Here is a 20,903-nt window from a genome sequence, read left to right as displayed (position 1 = left end):
AAGTAAAGTCACTCAGTCGTGTCCAACTCTTTGCGACCCTGTGGACTGTAGCCTACCAGGCTTCTCCATTCATGGGATTCTCCAGGCAAGAAGACTGGAGTGGGTTACCATTTCCTTCTCCAGGGGATCTTCCCGACCCAGGGATTGAACCCAGGTCTCCCGCATTGGAGGTAGACGCTTTAACCTCTGAGCCACCAGGGAAGCCCATACCTCTGCCTATTTTAAAGCTTTTTCACATTAATTGTTTTTTTTGCTGGCTTAAAGATCATCTCCCCAGAGATGCTGTCTCCAATACCTTATCCACGATATAAATCCAATCACCTTGAATTATAGCAGTTCTCAAAGTGTGAACTGTGGATTCCTCAACACCCTTTCAAGGAGTTCACAAAATCAAAACTATTTTCATAATAAAACAAAGAAGTTATCTGTCTTCGCAATGTGTTAACATTTGCACTTGTGGTACAAAAGTGGGACTGTGTAAACTGTTGGCTACAATAAAGATAATGGATTCAAAATGTACTAGTAGTTATGTATTCTCCACCTTCACCCACGCTGTATTTTTAAAGCCAGTTTCATTTAATTTCATTAAATGCTGAACTCTGAATACAATTTTATTAAAATATGCTGTATGACAAAATGCATTCAATTTGTGGTAATAAATGCACAAAGCACCTCTGCAACATACAGAAGCATGTCTCAAGGAAAAAGCATTTATGTGCTTTTGAGTTATGAGGTAAAGTAGACATTTTCCCCATGGAACACAATTTTTAGTTCAAAAACTGACTGCAGAGAAACTGTGGTTATTCCAACTTAGCTAACTGGCAGAAATTTTCTAGAAAACAAACAAAATGATCCTGACACTTCATAGAAAATATCTGACATATTTGTTGCCAATGATAAAACTGAAACTTTTAAGTAAAAGTTAGGACTTTTGCAAAACTTGTATCACTGTGAGAGTGACAGCTTCCCAATAATTAAAAATATTTCTAATGAAATTGATGATGATATTAACAAATGTGATTTTTTTTACATTGTTTGATGAAATGTCAACATTTGAAAGACGTGCCTAACTCAATGAACAAGTATTTTCTAAATGTTCATGTAAGATATCAAAAAATCATGCAAAGGGTAAAAGATCCATTCAAAGCCTACGCACAAAGGATGATCCTGGTTGACATGTAGAGAATGGGAAAGAATGGAAGCTAGTGGTATCAAGTTCAACCTTCTCTCTTGGACTGTTATTTTTTTCTCTATATTTATTATTCTCAAAAGCATGTGTTCTCTATTTTCTCAAAGGACTCTGAAGACATTGCAAATCTCAGGGAGGGCCACTTTCAAGAGAATACAACTGACTGTCAATGATTATTTTCAGTACTCAGACCTTCAAATTTATTTATTCAGAATTCAATTCCAATACACTAATTACAAGAATAAGGTGATCACTCACATTACCCATCATTTGTCTTTCTTTTTACTGATCGCCTTTATCATTACCTCCTCAGTCCTTCCTTTTTACCTTTTACTCTCTTTCCTTTTTACCATTTTTTCCCTTCCATTCTTACTGTCCATCAGCTTATTTAACACACAATTTCTACTTATATCAATATAGACTAAGTACTCCTAGGCCAAATTAATTCTGGGGTACCCTTTCAGTACATATCATCATCAAAAAAATTCTGCCAAACAGAAAAAGGTTTGGAAAAAGTTATTATATGAACTAGCCTTGATTATAGATGGTTTATAGACCAGGGTCAAATAAAGGATGTTTCTAGAAAGCTTTACAATCTAATTTCTACTTCACCCTTTTTCATGAAACAAGTTAAAATTATACATTAAATATGTATTATGAAATATGTTAAAGACACTCCTCAAATCATCTGCCAATATTACAGTCTATTTATTATTTAAAATTTACGAAAAATAACTTTCAATAAAGGCCTGATAAAATGTGCAGGACAAACATACTACATAAAAACCAAAGAGAGCAGCTTTTTTTAACAATTTGAACAAACTGCTCAAAGGCAAAGAAGCAGGCTGAAGGTGAGAGTCTCTGTTTAAACTCACGGCTACTGTGAGTTACTTCTACATCTCACCACGAATGATTATACTCCATCTATGCTAGTACAGGTCTAACCAATCAATCAACATCTGACAGAATTAGAAGTTTCCGCAAGAAATTTTTGAAATTTCACAAGTTTCTTATTTTAGAGAGTGGCATACTAAGCTTTTAAAGTTCACAAGTTTCTCATTTTATAGAGTACTATATGACTCAGTCTCAATTTGCCAGGAAGATTTTTTTAAGCTAATTTCAGAGCTGTCATTAAATTATTATGAGATAATATACTTCAAACACCATGTTAAATTCACTGTCAGATTCTAAAATAATTCAGATACCTTTTCCTGTCAATAAGAAATTATTCTTCATTCATTAACCAGAATTTAACAAGTACAATAAAAAATTTTCAATTGTAAAGTGATTAAAATAGAACAAAGGGCTTTGGATTTTTCTTTAAAAAGTGTTCAACTCCAGGTTTTCAAAGAAAATTTTAAAAAGCAAACTATTTAACTGGTAATGTTCCTGGACCCACTTCCAGTGACTGTATTCATGGGGACAGGAGAGAGGCACACTCAGCTCTGACACTATCTACCTTGAGACAACATCAGATTCCACACGTTAAGGGTTCAGTCCTACAAGAATGTCCCCACAGCCATCCCCCACCTCAGATGTCAGTCGGAAGCCCAGGTTGTCACTTAGGCTTTACAGATTAGAGATTCCAACAACCACCTCCTCAAATTTCAATTCAGATGCCAATCGTAAATCCAGGTTACTACCTGTACTTCTGACAGACTGATTACAAATCAGAGGTTCCCATGATCCCCTCCTTGGGTTCAACTGATTTGCTAGAGCGGCTCACAAAACTCAAAAAAACATTTCACTTACTAGATCATTGGTTTATTATAGAAAGATATAACTCAGTAACAGCCAGATGGAAGAGATGCAAAGGGCAAGGTAAGGGGAAAGAGCCAGGAATTTCCATGCCCTCTCCAGGCAAGTCATTCTCCCTAAATCTCCACATGTTCACCAACCCAGAAGCTCTCCAAAGCCTGCCTTTTGGGGGTTTTAATCAAGATAGTGATTGATTCAACCTCCAGGCTCTCTCCCCTCCCCAGAGGAGGTCAGGAAGTGGGAATGAAAATTCCAACCTTCTAAACACAGGTTGAATATTCTGGCAACCAGTTCCTATGCTTAAGTGGGGTCCAAAAGTCACTTCATTAACATACAAGAAACAACTTTTTTGTCAATGTCACCACTGAGGAAAGTCCAACAGTTTTGGGAACTATGGAAGCAAACTAAATATATATGCAAAATATATTTTTATCATCTAAATGACCAAGTATATATTTCTTACAAAATCACAATAGTGTATTAACCATCTACCATTTCCAGAACTAAATATTTTACCATCAAAGGGAAGGTAATAACCAAATGTTCAGATAATGAAAAACAGTATTAAAGTATTATAACCTACATGTTATAATCAAATTGATACAAAGTCAAATTCTTAATGAAATCAAATATATAATAAATATGTAAAACAAATTACTTCAGTGACAAAGCAAGTATGATATAATCTCCAATCACCTAATCAAAATGGAATCTAGCTATATTACTTACGTAATAGATGGATCCACTTGTTTGTAAGCATGAGCAGCACAAGACCCACAGTACGTATACCCTGCATGGCTACAAAACAAAAAAATGTTTAACTTAATGATCAGATTCAAAAGCAAATCATTCTGGGAGAAAAATAACTTCTGAAAGAAATACAGTAATTATGGTAAACATAACAGAATTATGTGTATAGATTAAAAAGCAATGTAGGGAATGATGCAACTTCTAGAATAGCACAGGGAACACATGATTGTTCTGTGTTCCAATTTTAAATGTTAAAAAGTATTTTGTAATTTCTTTTTTGATCTGAAGGAAAATTAGATTTGAAATTTTCTAGGCCTATTTGAAGTTGCTAATGTAACACTAAGGGGCTTCCCAGGTGGAGTCAGTGGTAAAGAATCCAACTGCTAATGCAGGAGATGAAAGAGACTCAGGTTCAATCCATGGGTTGGGATCCCCTAGAGAAGGGCACTGCAACCCACTCCAGTATTCTTGCCTGGAGAATCCCAGGGACAGAGGAGCCTGGCAGGCTATAGTCCATAAGGTCACAAAAAGTTGGACACAACTGAAGCGACTTAACACGCAACGTAACACTAATAATAATATATGAGTTTTTAACATTCCTGTTCAATACCATCAACAGACTATTACATACACAAAAACGATAAGAGTAAAAGCAAGTCAAATCAAAGCAAAACAAATACCCTTTAAGAAACAGCTCATGTCCCTCTGCATATGTAGAGGTAAGAGAACTGACCTGGCCTTTACGTGTCATGCCCTTTCATTTTCTCTATTACGCATTCTATCCTTCTCACCCTCTGGTCTTAGCTTTACACTGATTCTCTGATCACCCATACAATGACTTCATTTCAGAACTTCAACTTTCTTTCTTGACTCAAGTTATGTGAGTCTAGAAATATTTTCTTTAATGCTTCTAGTGTGTGGCCAGTAAATGTTTAACAAATGGCTCTGCAGGGAAAAAAAAATGTACACATATGTACAGAAGCTTATTATAAATTTTACTGAAAATAAAAAGATATATATCACATAATTTACAAACAATTAAAAAATATGTAATATCCTTTACTGCAAATTCCACACAGGCAATTAACTGATTGTCCCTGAATGCTTTCCCTGATTTTAGCTGACCTCTTTAATCATTAGCCAAACAATGACTGCAAATGACAAGAGTGAAACAATGAAGACATATGTCTGAATTTCATTCATTCAACAACTTGAAAAATGTCTTTATTAGACAGCAGTTTTTCAAATACTGGAAAGCATATTTCCTTCCTCATTTCTTTGTGCTAGTCACAATTGTAAAGCTACAGACATAATTTAAAGTTTAATCTGCATTGTTAACCTTTCCCCATTTCTTTTCTTGAGTATAGAGATATAATCAACAAAAAACAAAGTCCTGATTTGTAGCAATCTGCCTATTAATGTGGAGTAAATCATTCCCATCATGGCCAATTTCAAGTAAACTGAAAAGACAAAACACAGACTGGGAGAAAACATTTGTAAAGCATATATCTGATAAAGGATTTATATCTAAATATATAAAGAAAAAGCAAATACCTGATATGATTTATATCTGATATACAAAGAAATTTCAAAACAACCTAATGCTTTAAAAAGACACAGGTAACTATTTTACAAGACAAAAAGAATTCTGAAGATTGGTTGCACAACAATGTGAATGCACTTAACACTACTATGCTGCTGCTGCTAAGTCACTTCAGTCGTGTCCGACTCTGTGTGACCCCATAGACAGAAGCCCACCAGGCTCCCCTGTCCCTGGGATTCTCCAGGCAAGAACACTGGAGTGGGTTGCCATTTCCTTCTCCAATGTGTGAAAGTGGAAAGTGAAAAGTGAAAGTGAAGTCGCTCAGTCGTGTCAGACCCTTAGCGACCCCACGGACTGCAGCCTACCAGGCTCCTCCATCCATGGGATTTTCTAGGCAAGAGTACTGGAGTGGCTTGCCATTGCCTTCTATACAAATGGTTAAAAATCCTTAAATTGGTAAATTTTATGTTACACATATTACGATTTTTTTAATTTTTACATAGAAAAAGATGTGAACAGATACTTTCAAAAAGTACACATGGGATGGCATGGAAGCTTTCTCTTCCATACAAGAGAAAGCTCTACATCAGCTAGTCATTAAGGAGAGGCAAATTAAAACAATGAGCTACCACTACACACCCGCCGCTGCTGCTGCTGGTGCTGCTAAGCCGCTTCAGTCGTGTCTGACTCTCTGCGACCGCATAGATGGCAGCCCACCAGGCTCCCCCGTCCCTGGGATTCTCCAGGCAAGAACACTGGAGTGGGTTGCCATTTCCTTCTCCAATGTGTGAAAGTGAAAAGTGAAAGTGAAGTCGCTCAGTAGTGTCAGACTCTTCACGACCCCATGGACTCCAGCCTACCAGGCTCCTCCGTCCATGGGATTTTCCAGGCAAGAGTACTGGAGTAGGGTGCCATCGCCTTCTCCGAAACACCCACTAGAATAAGCTAAAATAAAATGAGTGACCATACGAAGTGTGACAAGGATGCAGACCTGAAACTCAGTCTGTACTTGTGGAAATGCAAAACGGTACAACAACTCTGAAAAAAATGGTTTGGCAATGTCTTTAAAAATAAAAAAAAAAAGCTAAGCATACTTCTGCCATATAACTCCTGCCAGCTATTCCACTCCTAAAAAAAAAAAAAGCATTATGTGCACACAAAGATTTATACTCCAATATTCATCCCATTTTTATTTGCAATAGCCAAAAACAGAAACACTCAACCATCCCTCAAAAGGTGAACTGATAAATTAAAAAATATCCATACAACAAAGTAACTTTTCAGCAATAAAAAGGAACAAACTAGTGACACACTCAAAATAATTATGCTTAAAAAAAGGAATGGCAAAATAAAGAAAAATAAATATGCTGAGACAAGACAGACAAAAGTTTCATACTATATGATTTCATTTAAATAATTCTATAATTTAAAATGCTTAATTTCAAAAGAATATATACATATATGTGTGTGTAAAACCGAGTCACTTTGCTGTAGAGCAGAGACTGACTCAATACTGTAAATCAGCTATACTTAAATTTAAAAAAATAAATAATTCTAAAAAATAAAAACTATAGTGACAGAAAGGAAATCAGTGGATGTAGGAGGGTGGGGAGAAGGGCAGAGAGGTAAAGAAGGCACAAGGAAACTTCTGAAGATGAAGAGTATGTTCACTGTCTTAATTGTGGTAATAATTTCACAGGTATATACACATTTCAAACTTACATATAAAACTCTACACTTTATATGCAGCTGAATGTTAATCATACTCCAATAGAGCTGCTTTAAAAATGGTACTCATCTTAACTAAACACAGAAAAAGAGAGTCACATAAGTCAATCACAGTCATACAAGAGAACAATGTGCTTGCTTAATTAGGACTAAAGTAACATGGGACATATGCTAAGCACACTGTAATCACTGAAGGCTTTACTAATCAGATTAATGGTGGTCACTCCATTCTCACATCTCTGTCAAGGGAGCCTATCAAGCTGTCTCAATATAGCAATATTCTCACAACCCAGTTCTAATCTTAGCCAGAAGGTAATATAAGTTGTCCTGTGGCTCAGCAAATTCAGTTTTGCTGTCATCCTGTACTAATCTTGATACTCTAGACTAACCAGGGGCTCTATTTGATCCAATTATAATCCCCATCTTTCAATGCCCAAGACACCAATACCAACTGCTTCAGATTCTTAACACCTGTTCCTCATCTTAACATTACTGGCTCCTTCCAATCAATTCAGAAATACACTGTCTTGCCCTGCCACATGGACCTTAAAATTCATCTGATCCATCCGGACCTGCCTGGTCTGTCTCAAACGTGAATGACATTCAGATTTTCAACACTGCTTTGCTCTTAGCTGTCACTCACTTCACATTCCTCCACTTCTCAATTCTTATATCTTAAACTGGTCCTTTCTTCTTAGATCTGCTTTTCAGACCTTAGTTACTCCTTGCTCTTCGTTAATTTAAAGGCCCTAAACCCCAATCTATGCTCCAATCTCTAAATCAACCTGTCCTTTCTGAGTCTCTTCCAGTTTTACCAATGCTGTTACTACTCAAGCTTAGTTCTTTTTTTAAAATACATATTTTAACTTTTTATCACAACTCAGCGATTAAACAACATAGCCGATTAACAATGTTGTGATGTTTCAGATGCATAGCAAAATGACTCAGCCATACATATACATGTATCCGTTCTTCCCCAAACTTTCCTCCTATCCAAGCTGCCATATAACACTGAGCAGAGTTGCATGTGCTGTACAGTAGGTCCTTGTTGGCTACCCATTTAAAATATAGCAGTGTGTACATATTAATCCCAAACTCCCTAACTATCCCTTCTCCTAACTGAACTTCTTTTCATGTACTGCTTGGCCATCTGTATGTCTTCTTTGGAGAAATGTCTATTTAGGTCTTCTGCCCTTTTTTTGATTGGGCTGTGTGTTTTGATGATACTGAGGCACATAAGCTACTTGTAGATTTTGGCGACTACTCCCTTGTCAGTCAAATCATTTGCAAATATTTTCTCCCATTCTGTGGGCTGTCTTCTCATATTGTTTATGGTCTCCTTTGCTGTGCAAAAGCTTTCGAATTTAAATAGATCCCATTTATTTATTTCTTTTATTTCCATTACTCTGGGAGATAGATTGAAAGAGATACTGCTGCAATTTATGTCAGAGCGTATTCTGCCTATGTTTTCCTCTAGGAGTTTTATAGTGTCTGGTCTCACATTTAGGCCTTTAATCCATTTGAGCTTATTTTTATGTACAGAGTTAAAGAATGGTTTCACTTTTTTACATGTAGCTGTCCAGTTTTCCCAGCACCATCTATTGAAAAGGCTGTCTTTCCTCCATTGTATAATCATGCCTCCTTTGTCATACATTAATTCACCGTAAGCGTGTGGGTTCTTAAATGCCAGACTTCTTAGAAACACTAGATTCTTGAAGAACAGGTAGGACAGAAATAGTAAGAGAAGAAGTGTAAGGGCATGCAGGAAGGGAATAAAGGCTGAAGGAAAAACATGAGCAAATGTCCGACCGTATGATGTAAATGAGAAAACATGGAACTGGCCTGAATGCAGTGAGAGAGCAGTGCTAAGGCAGAATGAGGCTCTGACTCATTATCAAGCCTGGACTTGATAAAACAAGTTTCTGAAAAACTAGTGTATGCTCTTGAATGGGGAAGTGACCATGTGAAACTGTTACCGTGCACTGAAAAACACAATCACAAAGGACATTAGGGACAGAAGTGTTACATGAAGCTCTCTTGGAAACTGTGGTTTGAGGTAGGAATGTCACGGTCTAGAATGGTGTCAGTGGGAAATGAGAAATCAATGCACTAGAGTCTAAAAAGAAAAACTGACATATCTTAGTGACCAAAGAGGAGGAGGAAAAAGAGGCCAGTTATGATTAACAGTGATAACTAACATCTACTAAGTGCTTACCACATGTCAGGCAATCTTCAATGTTAACTCAAAGCATTTCTTTTAATCCTAACAACGCTCTGAGATGGGAGTTACTATTCTTCTCTTTTTATAGGTGAGGAAACTAAAGCGGAAAGGTTAAGAAACTTGCTCAAGGTCATACAGATAGTACTGTACGGTGGTACTCCAGGATTCAAAGCCAGGCAGTAGAGCTCCAGAACCCATTCTAAACCACCAAAAGAGACCTTTACGTATTTGAAGGAAAAGGGGGAAGAGTCCGCGAAGTTGGAAAAGTAAATGTCCTAACAACTGAAGAATATTTCGAGAAGCATATATCCTGTAAGACTACAGGGAAAGATGATAGCTTTGATAACATGATTAACTAAGGTAAACTTGTTTCATAGTAAGAACTCAGATTTCACGGTTTTAGTCCTTTCTGAAGCTGAAGGCTTAAAAGTACGCTTGAACGAAAGACAAAATAGTGGCAAAGAGAGAGGAGTCTTAACCTGGATAAAGAATACACTGCAGTGTATCTTTTTAAAAATCATTGAGTATACCAACCCTCTTATCCCCCATAGTAAGGAACTCTACTTATATTGAAGGCCTAAGATTACAGTCAAAGAAGAGAATTTCTATTACTTTCCTTTGTCCTGGCCCAGATATACGGTAAAGAATAAAGTCGTAGTAATTATCATCAATTCTCACCAGTGATCCTCTGTCCCTGTACCCTTCTCTTGCTAACAGAATCTAATTCTACATGTATGGAAAAAGAGGTTCCATTAAGAGATCACACACAATAAAGAAGGCTTTGCTAAGGGAATGACTAAGTTATTTTCTTTTGTGCATGACATCCAGAAGAGCAATGAAAATTTGCGCTCTACAGATTATTTGACTATGCATCATAAAAGTGTGTACAAGTCAGTCTTTTTAAAGTTTTTAAAATTCTTAACACAAAGACATCCTTGCTAGCAGTTACAGGTCACTCTGATTCTTAATGTAACTTCTCATGAAAACAAATACAGAATTATACTCTAATATCTATAATTTGTCATTAGGCTAAAGCTATGCCGCTAAAAACTGATCCTTCTTTTAATGCAGAGTACTTTTGTTTCTCCCTTTACACCTATAGCAGATATACCCTTTATATCAGCAAGTCCAGTTCCCAACCTACCAGAATTTGTGTGCCTTACACAGCTGCTATTAAATGAGGCTGCAACGTCACTGTCCATGATCATTCACTGGTTAAGTGACAGTTTTCCATACAGCGACCTTGCAGTGTGATATAATTTAAATTCCTACATCAGGATAATTATCATTCACTACATGGACTTTCACTTGTATCAACCATGAATGCCAAGAGTCTACAAATATTCTATGAGAGGCTTTTCATCAAACAGGATATAGGGAATCAAAAGTACACTTATTAGACTTCAACATAGTCAGAATCTAGCTGTCCTGGTTCTACTGAACAGCAGCAAAAAATGCAAAATAAAGACCGCACTAGATGAAATGAGAAGACTGGACCAGATGAAATGAGATCTCCTTTTTAAGAGATTTTTTAAAAGTTTGCACCCTTAAGTTATGATCTACATAACTAAAGTTATGTAGAAACTAAAGTTAAAAACCCCTGTGAACATACACACGACTATATATAAAATAGACAGCTAATAACAACCTGTTGCAGAACACAGGGAACTCTACACAATACTCTATAATGACCTTCATGGGAAAAGAATCTTTAAAAAAAAAAAAAAAGAGTGAATATATAAATATAAAACTGATTCACTTCACTGTACACCTGAAACTAACACAACATTGTAAATCAACTATAAGCCAACAAAAATTTGACAAAGCAAAACAAAAAAAACCCAACACCTGTGAGCATACAGGATCAAGCTGAGGGACAACTGGCCCCAAACAGTTCACAGAAGCAGCAACCTCCATACAGCCCTCTCAATTTATTCCACTGCATCTAACTTTGTATTCTTTTCTTTCATAGGCACGGCTCAATGACCCTAAAGATTCCTGCTTCAGTAAAAAATATCAGTAGATTGTTATACCCCAAGAAAATGTCCAGGTAAAACAGCTATTATTCAGGATATTTTATTTTTATAATTGGAACCTCACAAATATTAAGTAAACAGTGTTATGAGCTAAAAAAAGTCAAGTAAGAATAAACTAATCACTATGTTGCATATTGAGTTTCTTTTACTGCTAGAGTATATATGATTTCAGATACTGCATGAATAACCTGCCACTTAATATTAACAAGGACTGCATATCTCTAGGAAATTAAATTAACTAGATAATTTATGAAGATTCACTATCTCATGATATACACTGGTAGAGCTCTATAGGTATGCTTCACTATATACAACCTGGTCTTCTATATAAATGTTTCTTGGCTTTCAAACCGGTTTTTATACTAAAGGTAATACATGTCCACAGTTAAAAAAAAAAAAAAGTCAAACAATGAAAAAAGGTACAGAATGAAAAGTAAAAGTTTCCTTTATTCCATACTATTCCTACTACATTAGCCACTAAGAAATCAAACTCTAACAGACTTTTCTGGTGGTCTAGTGGGTAAGATTCTATGCTGTCAATCTAGAACATGCCATGTTGTGTAGCCAAAAAAAAAATTTTTTTTTAATCAAGCTCTATTGTAAATGTATGGTGGGAGCCTTCAATAGTCATTGTGTGTGCATGCATGCTAAGTCACTTCAGTAGTGCCAGACTCTTTGCAACTCTGTGGACTGTATTCCACCAGGCTCCTCTATCCATGGGATTCTCCAGGCAAGAATACTGGAGTGGGTTGCCCTGCCCTCCTCCAGGGGATCTTTCCGACTCAGGGATCAAACCTGAGTCTCTTATGTCTCCTGTATTGGAGGCAGGTTCTATGCTTTACAGCAAAATATAGTTTCATCATGTAAATTAAGCCCCTTCCACAATCATTAGCTTATATTTTTATATTCAGTAAGAGGTTTCTTAAGTGATGCATACCTGTACAGCTCCATTTTAAGGGTTGCTGAGTTATTCAAGAATACTGCAAGATAAACAATTCTGGCATCAAAGTACCTGGCAGTCATGGCAGGAAGGCTTTTGGAACTCCTAGTTCGTGAGATCATTTCAATATATATCCCTGGGCCACATACTGTCTCCTGTGCCTCAAGTAACCTGTAGTTCTGTTTCAATCAAAGGATAAGGATATTTTTTAGTCAAATTTTTTGAATCCTTCTCCCAAATGCTCCTGCTTATATGTCATACAGATTAGAATTAAGACTGATCAACAGTTAGTTAGTTAATTTATTCTTCTAATAATGTCAATAATAAATGACATTATTCTGTTTAACCTACATCAAAATAAAAAGGACCAAATGTTTACGCATTTTTGAAAGTGTGCTACTTAGGTTCTGGGTTTGTTTTTTTAAGGTTCCCCTTGTACGATTTATTCTTATGAAGGCACAATCTAAGAAAAGGTGGTCCCAAAGAGCTAGAATTTATAAAGTTTTAAAAATGTGTTTTTTATTTTAAATAAATACAGAAATCTTAAAATTTTAAGTTGTCTAATTACTATATAAGTATGTTCTTACAAAGACCTTTTTGTGCCTGTGTCATGTCCAACTCTATGACCCCAAAGACTTTAGCCATAGCCAGGCTCTTCTGTCCGTGAGATTTTTTTCAGCAAGAATACTGAAGCAGGTTGCCATTTAATCCTCCAGGATATCTTCCCAACCCAGGAATCAAACCCAAGTCTCCCGTGTCTCCTACATTGGCAGGCAGATTCTTTGCAACTGAGCCACCTGGAAAGCCCTTTGTGCCTATTTAACAATAAAATATTTGTTATTGCTTTTCTACCTTGAAAAAAAGAAAGGTAACTCTGGAAAAGTTACCTCTGGAAACCATATAATAAGATGGAACTTAACCATATTTAAAGCTTTCATATATTAACAAAGTAGAAATTATTTATATATAAACTATGAAGTTTATATATAAAATTTGGCAGAACATGCACATCAAAGCCAAAACTATTTTCAGTATTCATTTTGAAACCTCAGGTAACTTAGAAATCTTTTACAAAGCAAAGTATTTGTAACTCAGGCCCAAATATCTCATTTCCCAGCACTTCCAAAGATTTCAATTTAAAACTAACTACAAGAAGGAAACAAGCATAGCTAGTTTTTCATGAATAACTAACCTCATTTTAATTTTATGTTGATTCGGTTCAGTTCCCACATTTAGAACAGGTTTTATCTAGGAAGTTAGTATACCATAATAGTCAAATATCAGCATAGAAATGGGAATGACAATAGAACATATATTATGAGATACTATAAAAAGATGATTACTAATCCATCGTTTCTCACCCAACCAAGGATCTCACATATACAAACTTCCCCACTTATCCTTGCATCAGTTTTTCTCTACTGGATTGTGTCAACATTATAAACACTTTAATAACTCTCCTTTTAAACTGACACCATATTCCCATAGCCCTATTTCCTTGATTTATAGCAAAATTTCTCCCAAAAAAACTGTCTATATTCACTGTCTTCATTTCCCTCCTTGATTCTTTCTTGAACCCACTCCAACTGTGCTTTCATCCCTTCCACTCCACAGAAATTGTTCTTGCTAAAATAACCAGCAATCTCCACAGTATCCAATTATCAATTATCAGTCTGCATCTTATTTGACCTACTGGCAGAATTTGAAACACCTGATCATCTTCTCCTTCCTGACACATTTTCATCCTTTTACTTCCCAAAAACATCACTCACTCCTGGTTTTCCTCCTTCCTCCCTTCTCCTCCTTCAAAATCTCCTTTGCAAATATTCATCTGCATCCTGACCTCTAAATAAAGATGGCTTGCCTAAGGGCTTAGTCTTTGAACTTCTCCTATTTTACTCCCTAGGCAACTTCAGTACAATTAGACTTTAAGTGTAATAAGTTACACACTTAACTGTTAAGTGTGATACACCAACACAGCCGAGCCCTTCTTCCCTGACCCCAGACTCACATATTTAGCCACCCATTTGAAATCCCCACCTGGATACCTAGTAGGCATCTCAACATTAACACAGGGAGAATAAAATGTTAGACTCTATACAAACACTTAAAATTCCACTCCCCACCTCCACCCTTGTTTTTTCCTTTATTTAATACAAACACAGTTCCATCCTTTCAATTTCACAAGCCAAAACTTAAGTCATCTGTGACTTTTTCTTCTATTTTATTCGCCCTACCTTCAAAAATACCCAGAATATACTGCTTCTCATCACCTCTACCACTAGCTCCCAGTCAAAGCCATTATGTCATCTCTTTTCGGTACTAGAGTAATAAGCCTCCTAAACAGACTCCTTGCCTCCACAAAACAAAAAGTCCAGACCACAGCAAGAGTAATCCCCTGCAAACCTTAAGTCAGATGGTATTACTTTTCTGCTCAAAGCTTCTCCTTACTTGCCATATAACTTGGAATGAAAACCAAAGCTTTTATGATCTCCTACGAAGCCTCACCACAATCAAGCCCCCACTGCCAATCTCAGCCACTACTCTTCCCCACACATAAGGCTCTCCAGCTCCACTGGCCTTGCTTTTCCTCAAACACACTAAGCATATTCTGTCCCAGAGCCTCTGTCCTTGCTGCTTCTCAACCTAAATTCTCTTTCCCGGGTATCTGCATAACTCCTCTCTCACATCATTTAGGCTCAATGGCTACTTAACAGGGAGAGTTTTTCTTATTATTCTATATAAATAGCAACTCCCAACCCATGCTGTCACTCTCAGTCCTCTTATCTGCTTTATTTTCCTTAGCGCCCAACAGCACTCAACACAGAATTATTATTTACTGTCTGCATTCCCCAAATACTAAAAGGCAAGCACTATGAGTACTGATTTCAATTTATTCAAATAGCAGCACAAAGAAGAGCATCTAGTATTTAGCCTGATAGACATCTGCTGAATGATCAAGTAATAGCAAGTCATTATGCTAAAAGTTTTATAAAGATTAGCTCATTTAATCGTTAGAAAAACTATATAAAGGTAATATCATGACTCTAATTTTACCAATAAGACAAAGGCACAAAAGATTAAATAACTTGTATGTCACACAGTTGGTAAGTAGTGTAGTCAACTTCCTGAATCTTTTAAATGAGATCAAGTTAGATCTCATTTAACTGTTTGGCACATAAAATATGCAACATTTATATAATACTTATTATGTGCCCAACATTAATATAAGTTCTTTATGTGTATTGTTTAATTCTCATAGTGTTTAATAAGTGGTTACTATTATTATTTTCACTATTTATTATTTATCAAGTTACCAACGTGAACTCAAGAAGTCACATAAAAAATGCTGCTGTGAGAGAAATAGCAGAAACTCCAACATTTACCAAATCAAAATTAACTGAATTCATACCATACAAACAGTTAACTGTGTTTGTTAGCTTTTAATTCTCAAAAAGTCCTCTAACACAGACAATAGATTGCCTTCTAATAGGCAACAGACTGCCTTCATTTAAAAAAAATCTACCCATCCTCTAAAATCCTGGCTGCTATTCCACATTGTACCACATTATGTTTAATATACTTTTATTTTTAAGTTTATAAATTATGTGATTAAAGTAGACCTTTTTAATGTTTAAAATAGAACTTACTCATTTGTACCAACTACTACTGCAGTCACTAAGCTTACCTAACGTTTAAATTGTTTCAACTAATGATTAACTGTTTTAAAAGTCAGTTTTATTACCAAAAATAAAATTTGAAACTTCTGCATCTGAGAAAATAGCCAATTCCTTTATCCTTGAGTTAAAGTGAAAGCCACAGCAATCATGAAATTTAGTGACTATAACTTCGTTTCAACACAGCATTTGATTTTTAATTTTAATTCAATCCATAGACCTTCATCCTTTATTAATAATCAACACACGAAAGATTCTGGGTAAAGACCCTTAAAACTTACGGTGCAATAATGGCTCTAGCAGGTCTTTTTGTAGACTGTACTTGTGAAAGCCAACCTTCTAGCTGGGCATTCAGCTGCGGTCCTATAAAAAGAGAAAGAGGGAAACTGGAGTGAGCAAAGCAATACAGTACCAATAACCATACATGACACAAAGTTCTCACTGAACTTATTTGGGACTAAAATAGCTTAATGGGCAGTGTATCATCGTTTTAGATGTTAATGTCTGAAACTTAACCAATTATAAAGTTTCCAGGAGCAAGCCATATGATAAAGACAAGTATTGATTAAACAATATTTGCTTTAATCCATCCACTTATTTATTTACAACCATCTTCTTCAAGAACAACAATACCTCCTCAATCCAAGGTACTGATCAAACAAAATAAAACAACAAACAGAAAACAATAGTATACGAAAAGAAAATAACTGGATATTTCTGGAGCACCAAAACCTGCCTTAATCACTAAAATGACATCCATAGTGTTATTACAATATGACTGCTTCTGCCATCCACTCCAGCCCCTATTCCCATATCATATCAATAACCAGGAACTATACCACCTCAAAAATCTCAGGTTCACGCATCCCACTCTCTTCACTTCCTATCATTCCAGTTCACTTCTAAAAGTCTGTTGGAGTCATTTTGCCAACTGTCCTTCATCCTCTCTTCTCCACTTCTTATACCTATCCTGAGATTTGATGATCCATCACTGTAATCATTTCCTTGCCTGTGGCCTCCTCTTCCTCCATCATAGTCAAATCACAGTTAAAACCAGCATTCCACCTAACACAGCATCTCCACCTGAAGAGCTGAATAAGACTGTAAAGAAACACAACCATAAGAACTTTGAAATTATGTTCATAAACTTCAGTAGACCCTTAGGAGACAAAGCCCAGAAATCATACCACAACAACCTAGTGAATTTGCTCCTCCATCTTTAAGATAAAGAATTACTTCATACACCTTCTCCTTTTATCTTAAACTGTCATCCCCTTCCCATTCCCAGCAGATGATCAATCTTTTCACTTTGTTAAGGAAAAACAAGCAGAAGAATACCCAACCATCCTGGTTTGCTCAGGACTTCACCAGTTTTAGCACTGGAAGTCTGGTGTCCTGGGAACTCTCAGTCCCAGGCAAACCTGAATGTTAGTCACCCTAAACTCAGAAGAGAACTACCTCCTCTTCCTCTTTTCCTGCTCCAATATCAAAAGAAAAACAAACTACTTCTGCACTGAGTCCCAATTTGTCTTCCTTTCTCAAAGACTCTGCTCTTCCAACTATCCTTTTCTCCCACCCTAACTGCTGATTGCAGCCATGAAATTAAAAGACGCTTACTCCTTGGAAGGAAAGTTATGACCAACCTAGAGAGCATATTAAAAAGCAGAGACATTACTTTGCCAGCAAAGGTCCGTCTAGTCAAGGCTATGGTTTTTCCAGTGGTCATGTATGGATTTGAGAGTTGGACTGTGTAAAGAAAGCTGATCACTGAAGAATCGATGCTTTTGAACTGTGGTGTTGGAGAAGACTCTTGAGAGTCCCTTGGACTGCAAGGAGATCCAACCAGTCCATTCTAAAGGAGAGCAGTCCTGGGTGTTCATTGGAAGGACTGATGCTAAAGCTGAAACTCCAATACTTTGGCCACCTCATGCAAAGAGTTGACTCACTGGAAAAGACTCTGATGCTGGGAGGGATTGGGGGCAGGAGGAGAAGGGGACGACCGAGAATGAGATGGCTGGATGGCATCACCGACTCTGTGGACATGAGTTTGAGTGAACTCCGGGAGTTGGTGATGGACAGGGAGGCCTGGCGTGCTGTGATTCATGGGGTCGCAGAGTCAGACACGACTGAGCGACTGAACTGAACTTGTCCCTTTGTACGAGATCATTATCTTTGGCATGCAAATTTAAATATTTTTAATTAAGAAAAAAGAAAAGCTAAACAAGCCTCAAACCAACAACTCAGGACCATCTTTCTCAAGGACCCAGTAGCCATCTCTTTGAAATGTGATCATCAAGGAGGATAGGAGCCTAACTTCAGAGGGTCACCCAGCCCCAAGTTACTAAATTACTGCTGCTGCTACTGCTGCTAAGTCACTTCAGTCGTGTCCGACTCTGTGCGATCCCATAGACGGCAGCCCACCAGGCTCCCCCATCTCTGGGATTCTCCAGGCAAAAACACTGGAGTGGGTTGCCATTTCCTTTTCCAATTCATGAAAGTGAAAAATGAAAGTGAAGTCGCTCAGTCGTGTCTGACTCTTAGCGACCCCACGGACTGCAGCCTACTAGACTCCTCCGTCCATGGGATTTTCCAGGCAAGAGTACTGGAGTGGGTCGCCAGTGCCTTCTCCAGCTAAATTACTTTGCTATCATAAAAGTACGTAAGTTTATTTTTCCTTTGGATAAAGCAATTAGCTAATACATTATGGTCACCCTGATTACCAAGCGAGTTTAGAATGAACTATGTGTGACAAATGTTGCTGTCAAGTCCTCTTTCTTGAGCACTACTTATTTATCCTAAGAATATACATATAATAGATTTTATCTGCTTAGCTGTATAAAAGGATAAGTGTTCTTTAGATCTTTTAGCAGACAGCTGGTGATGTGCATCATATTCAAGCTTATTACTTCTCAAAAATAAAACTGTTTCCTTTCTCAGAATTTTTACATATATTGAAAAAGTTCTTAAATTTATTTAGATATGAATGTTCATAGCACTCATATTTATGTAAAAACAAAAGCAAAATGAATTCAAAATATTCTTAAAATTTTCTTCATATTCACAATATGATTTCTAAATTTCTTTTTAACTCAGTCATCAATGGCCCTGTTTTTCCATAATATCATCCTCTGTACCATTTAAGGAATTAGTGATGTGATATTTCTTTTTAAAATGCTCTACTGCCTCAGAATTCTCCTTCAAGCACCTGACACACATGGTTCAAGTTGTGATGCTACACCTTTCCTGATGTTACCAAATCAAGAGGTATCACAAGAAAGTGCAACTAACAGGTTTCAGAAGACAACAAAGGCATGTTCATCTCTTCCTTAAATGATATGTTACCTGAAACACCAATGGGTTGCATTATCTAGTCATACCAACAGGATTAATTATTGAGTCTGGGTATATGTAGGCAGTGATAACCATTTCACAACTGACAATGATTTAAAGATGCCACTGACTGCAAAGGACATTTCAATTTCAGAAATATTAAAATCTTGGGAAATCTACATCTTTAAATCAATGAAACATAGTAGCACTATGAAAACCACACTGTCCACAATGTTCTGGTACTTTTATTTACAGTGAAAAAAATCATCAAAGACTAGCATCTGAGAATGCTTCTCACTGTAACCAAAACTGTTTCTCAAAAGGGTTACTGAATATAATCATCCCATTTAATTTAAAAAGTAACATTTCAGCAGTTCTCCCCAAATCCTTTCCCTCCTTACCATTGTCTTACCTTGATCATATACTTAGAATTTATTGCTATGCTTTTTACAAAACTATCTTATTTTTAGATACATCTCAAGGGATGCTATTTGTTTTTATGTATCTATGACAAGACTCTTCACACAGAAAACAACATGCCCTTGGGAACACAAGAACTATCTCACTGAATCTGACCATCCAGAGCAGTACTATAGCAAACCAAAAACACAGAAACAATCTTGTTGTAAAGAACATTATTGTTCTCCTTGATACAAACCGCAAAGGGTCAGACCAAATCCAAATATCTTGGATTCCTTATTACCCACTAAAATTACAAACATAAGAATTTGTTTATAATTTTTGCTAAACTCTGTAGTTCAGAATACAATTCATCGGGGCAAATAACTATCCAGTGAACAATCTTCAGCGCATACCATCCAACTCATATCTGGCCAAGTGGCTATCACTTAACCACATTCCTGCCCACTCATACAGTCTTTCAAAAATTTTCATATAGTTAATACCAATTCCATTGGATTTCACACCTTTAAAAGTGATTCAAAATTTGAAGGATCACAGTGTACTCCTCCCTTGAGGTAATTTACAAAACCATAATCTGAAAAATGGGTTCAGCACTGATTCCTTTAACAGTCTATTAACTTGGAATCACTATTCTGAATCTATCCATAAACAAATTCCCTACCCCTAGCAAATGTTGCCACTGAATTCCTTGAGAGTGCCTGGTTATAGCATCTCACCTCAACTCTCTTTAAACATCAACATATTGATTTATGTCTGCTATTTCTTCATTATAAAAAAAAATATATGGGAGAATACATATAAAGACAAGGGTAAAACAATAATCCTATAACTATAAAAAATAACAAAATTAATATTTTCCAACTTTCCTGCTAGTCTTTAAAATGATAGACAATTCTATAAACTGTTTTTTTACATAACAATACATAAGTATTTTCCTATATTATGGACACTTTAACATTTTATAGTTAAATAAGATTTCTTTGTGTAAATGGATCACTGGTTTCCTTAAATTTTACTCTAATATGTTTAGATTTTTTTCCAAGTTTTTGTGCAATTATAAATAATTCTATAACACATATCTCTATTTTCATATTTTAAATTATCTCCTCTGGAGACTCTCAGAATGGAATTACTATGTAAATCAACATGAATCTTTTTAAAATTTCAAAACATGTATTAAAAATGTTATACAAAATTTCATCCCTTCATAATTATGCACCATGCATGAACAACACCTGTTTTACCATACCCTCACCTCATTTCTCTCATTTGATAAAAATTAAAATTTAATGTCTGACCTCAATTATA

At 36.2% G+C, this 20,903-nt stretch overlaps 1 protein-coding gene across 4 annotated transcripts in view; it reads right to left on the bottom strand.

The window, feature by feature from the left end:
- LOC129539885 (protein MEMO1) overlaps positions 1-20,903 on the bottom strand; it is a 128,628-nt gene that overhangs the window by 60,063 nt on the left and 47,662 nt on the right. For 3 of the 4 annotated variants that reach the window (XR_016038619.1, XM_055400911.2, XM_088841561.1), the window contains exons 2-3: positions 16,124-16,205; positions 3,677-3,745 (exon numbers count right to left, since the gene is read on the bottom strand). Coding sequence is in view for 3 of the 4 variants with exons in the window: in XM_055400911.2 (XP_055256886.1) it covers positions 3,677-3,745; positions 16,124-16,205 (151 nt within the window). In the remaining variant the exon portion in view is untranslated. Of the gene's footprint in view, positions 1-3,676; positions 3,746-16,123; positions 16,206-20,903 lie in introns of those variants that run through there. The other variant, XM_088841562.1, reaches the window with a different exon arrangement.

The sequence above is a fragment of the Moschus berezovskii genome, chromosome 11 (genome assembly GCF_049115385.1).
Source record: "Moschus berezovskii isolate FMDL1 chromosome 11, NW_MosBer_1.0, whole genome shotgun sequence".
NCBI classification, from domain to species: domain Eukaryota; kingdom Metazoa; phylum Chordata; class Mammalia; order Artiodactyla; family Moschidae; genus Moschus; species Moschus berezovskii.
The sequence above is the reverse complement of the archived record's forward strand: the minus strand, read 5'-3'. Positions and strand labels throughout refer to the sequence as shown.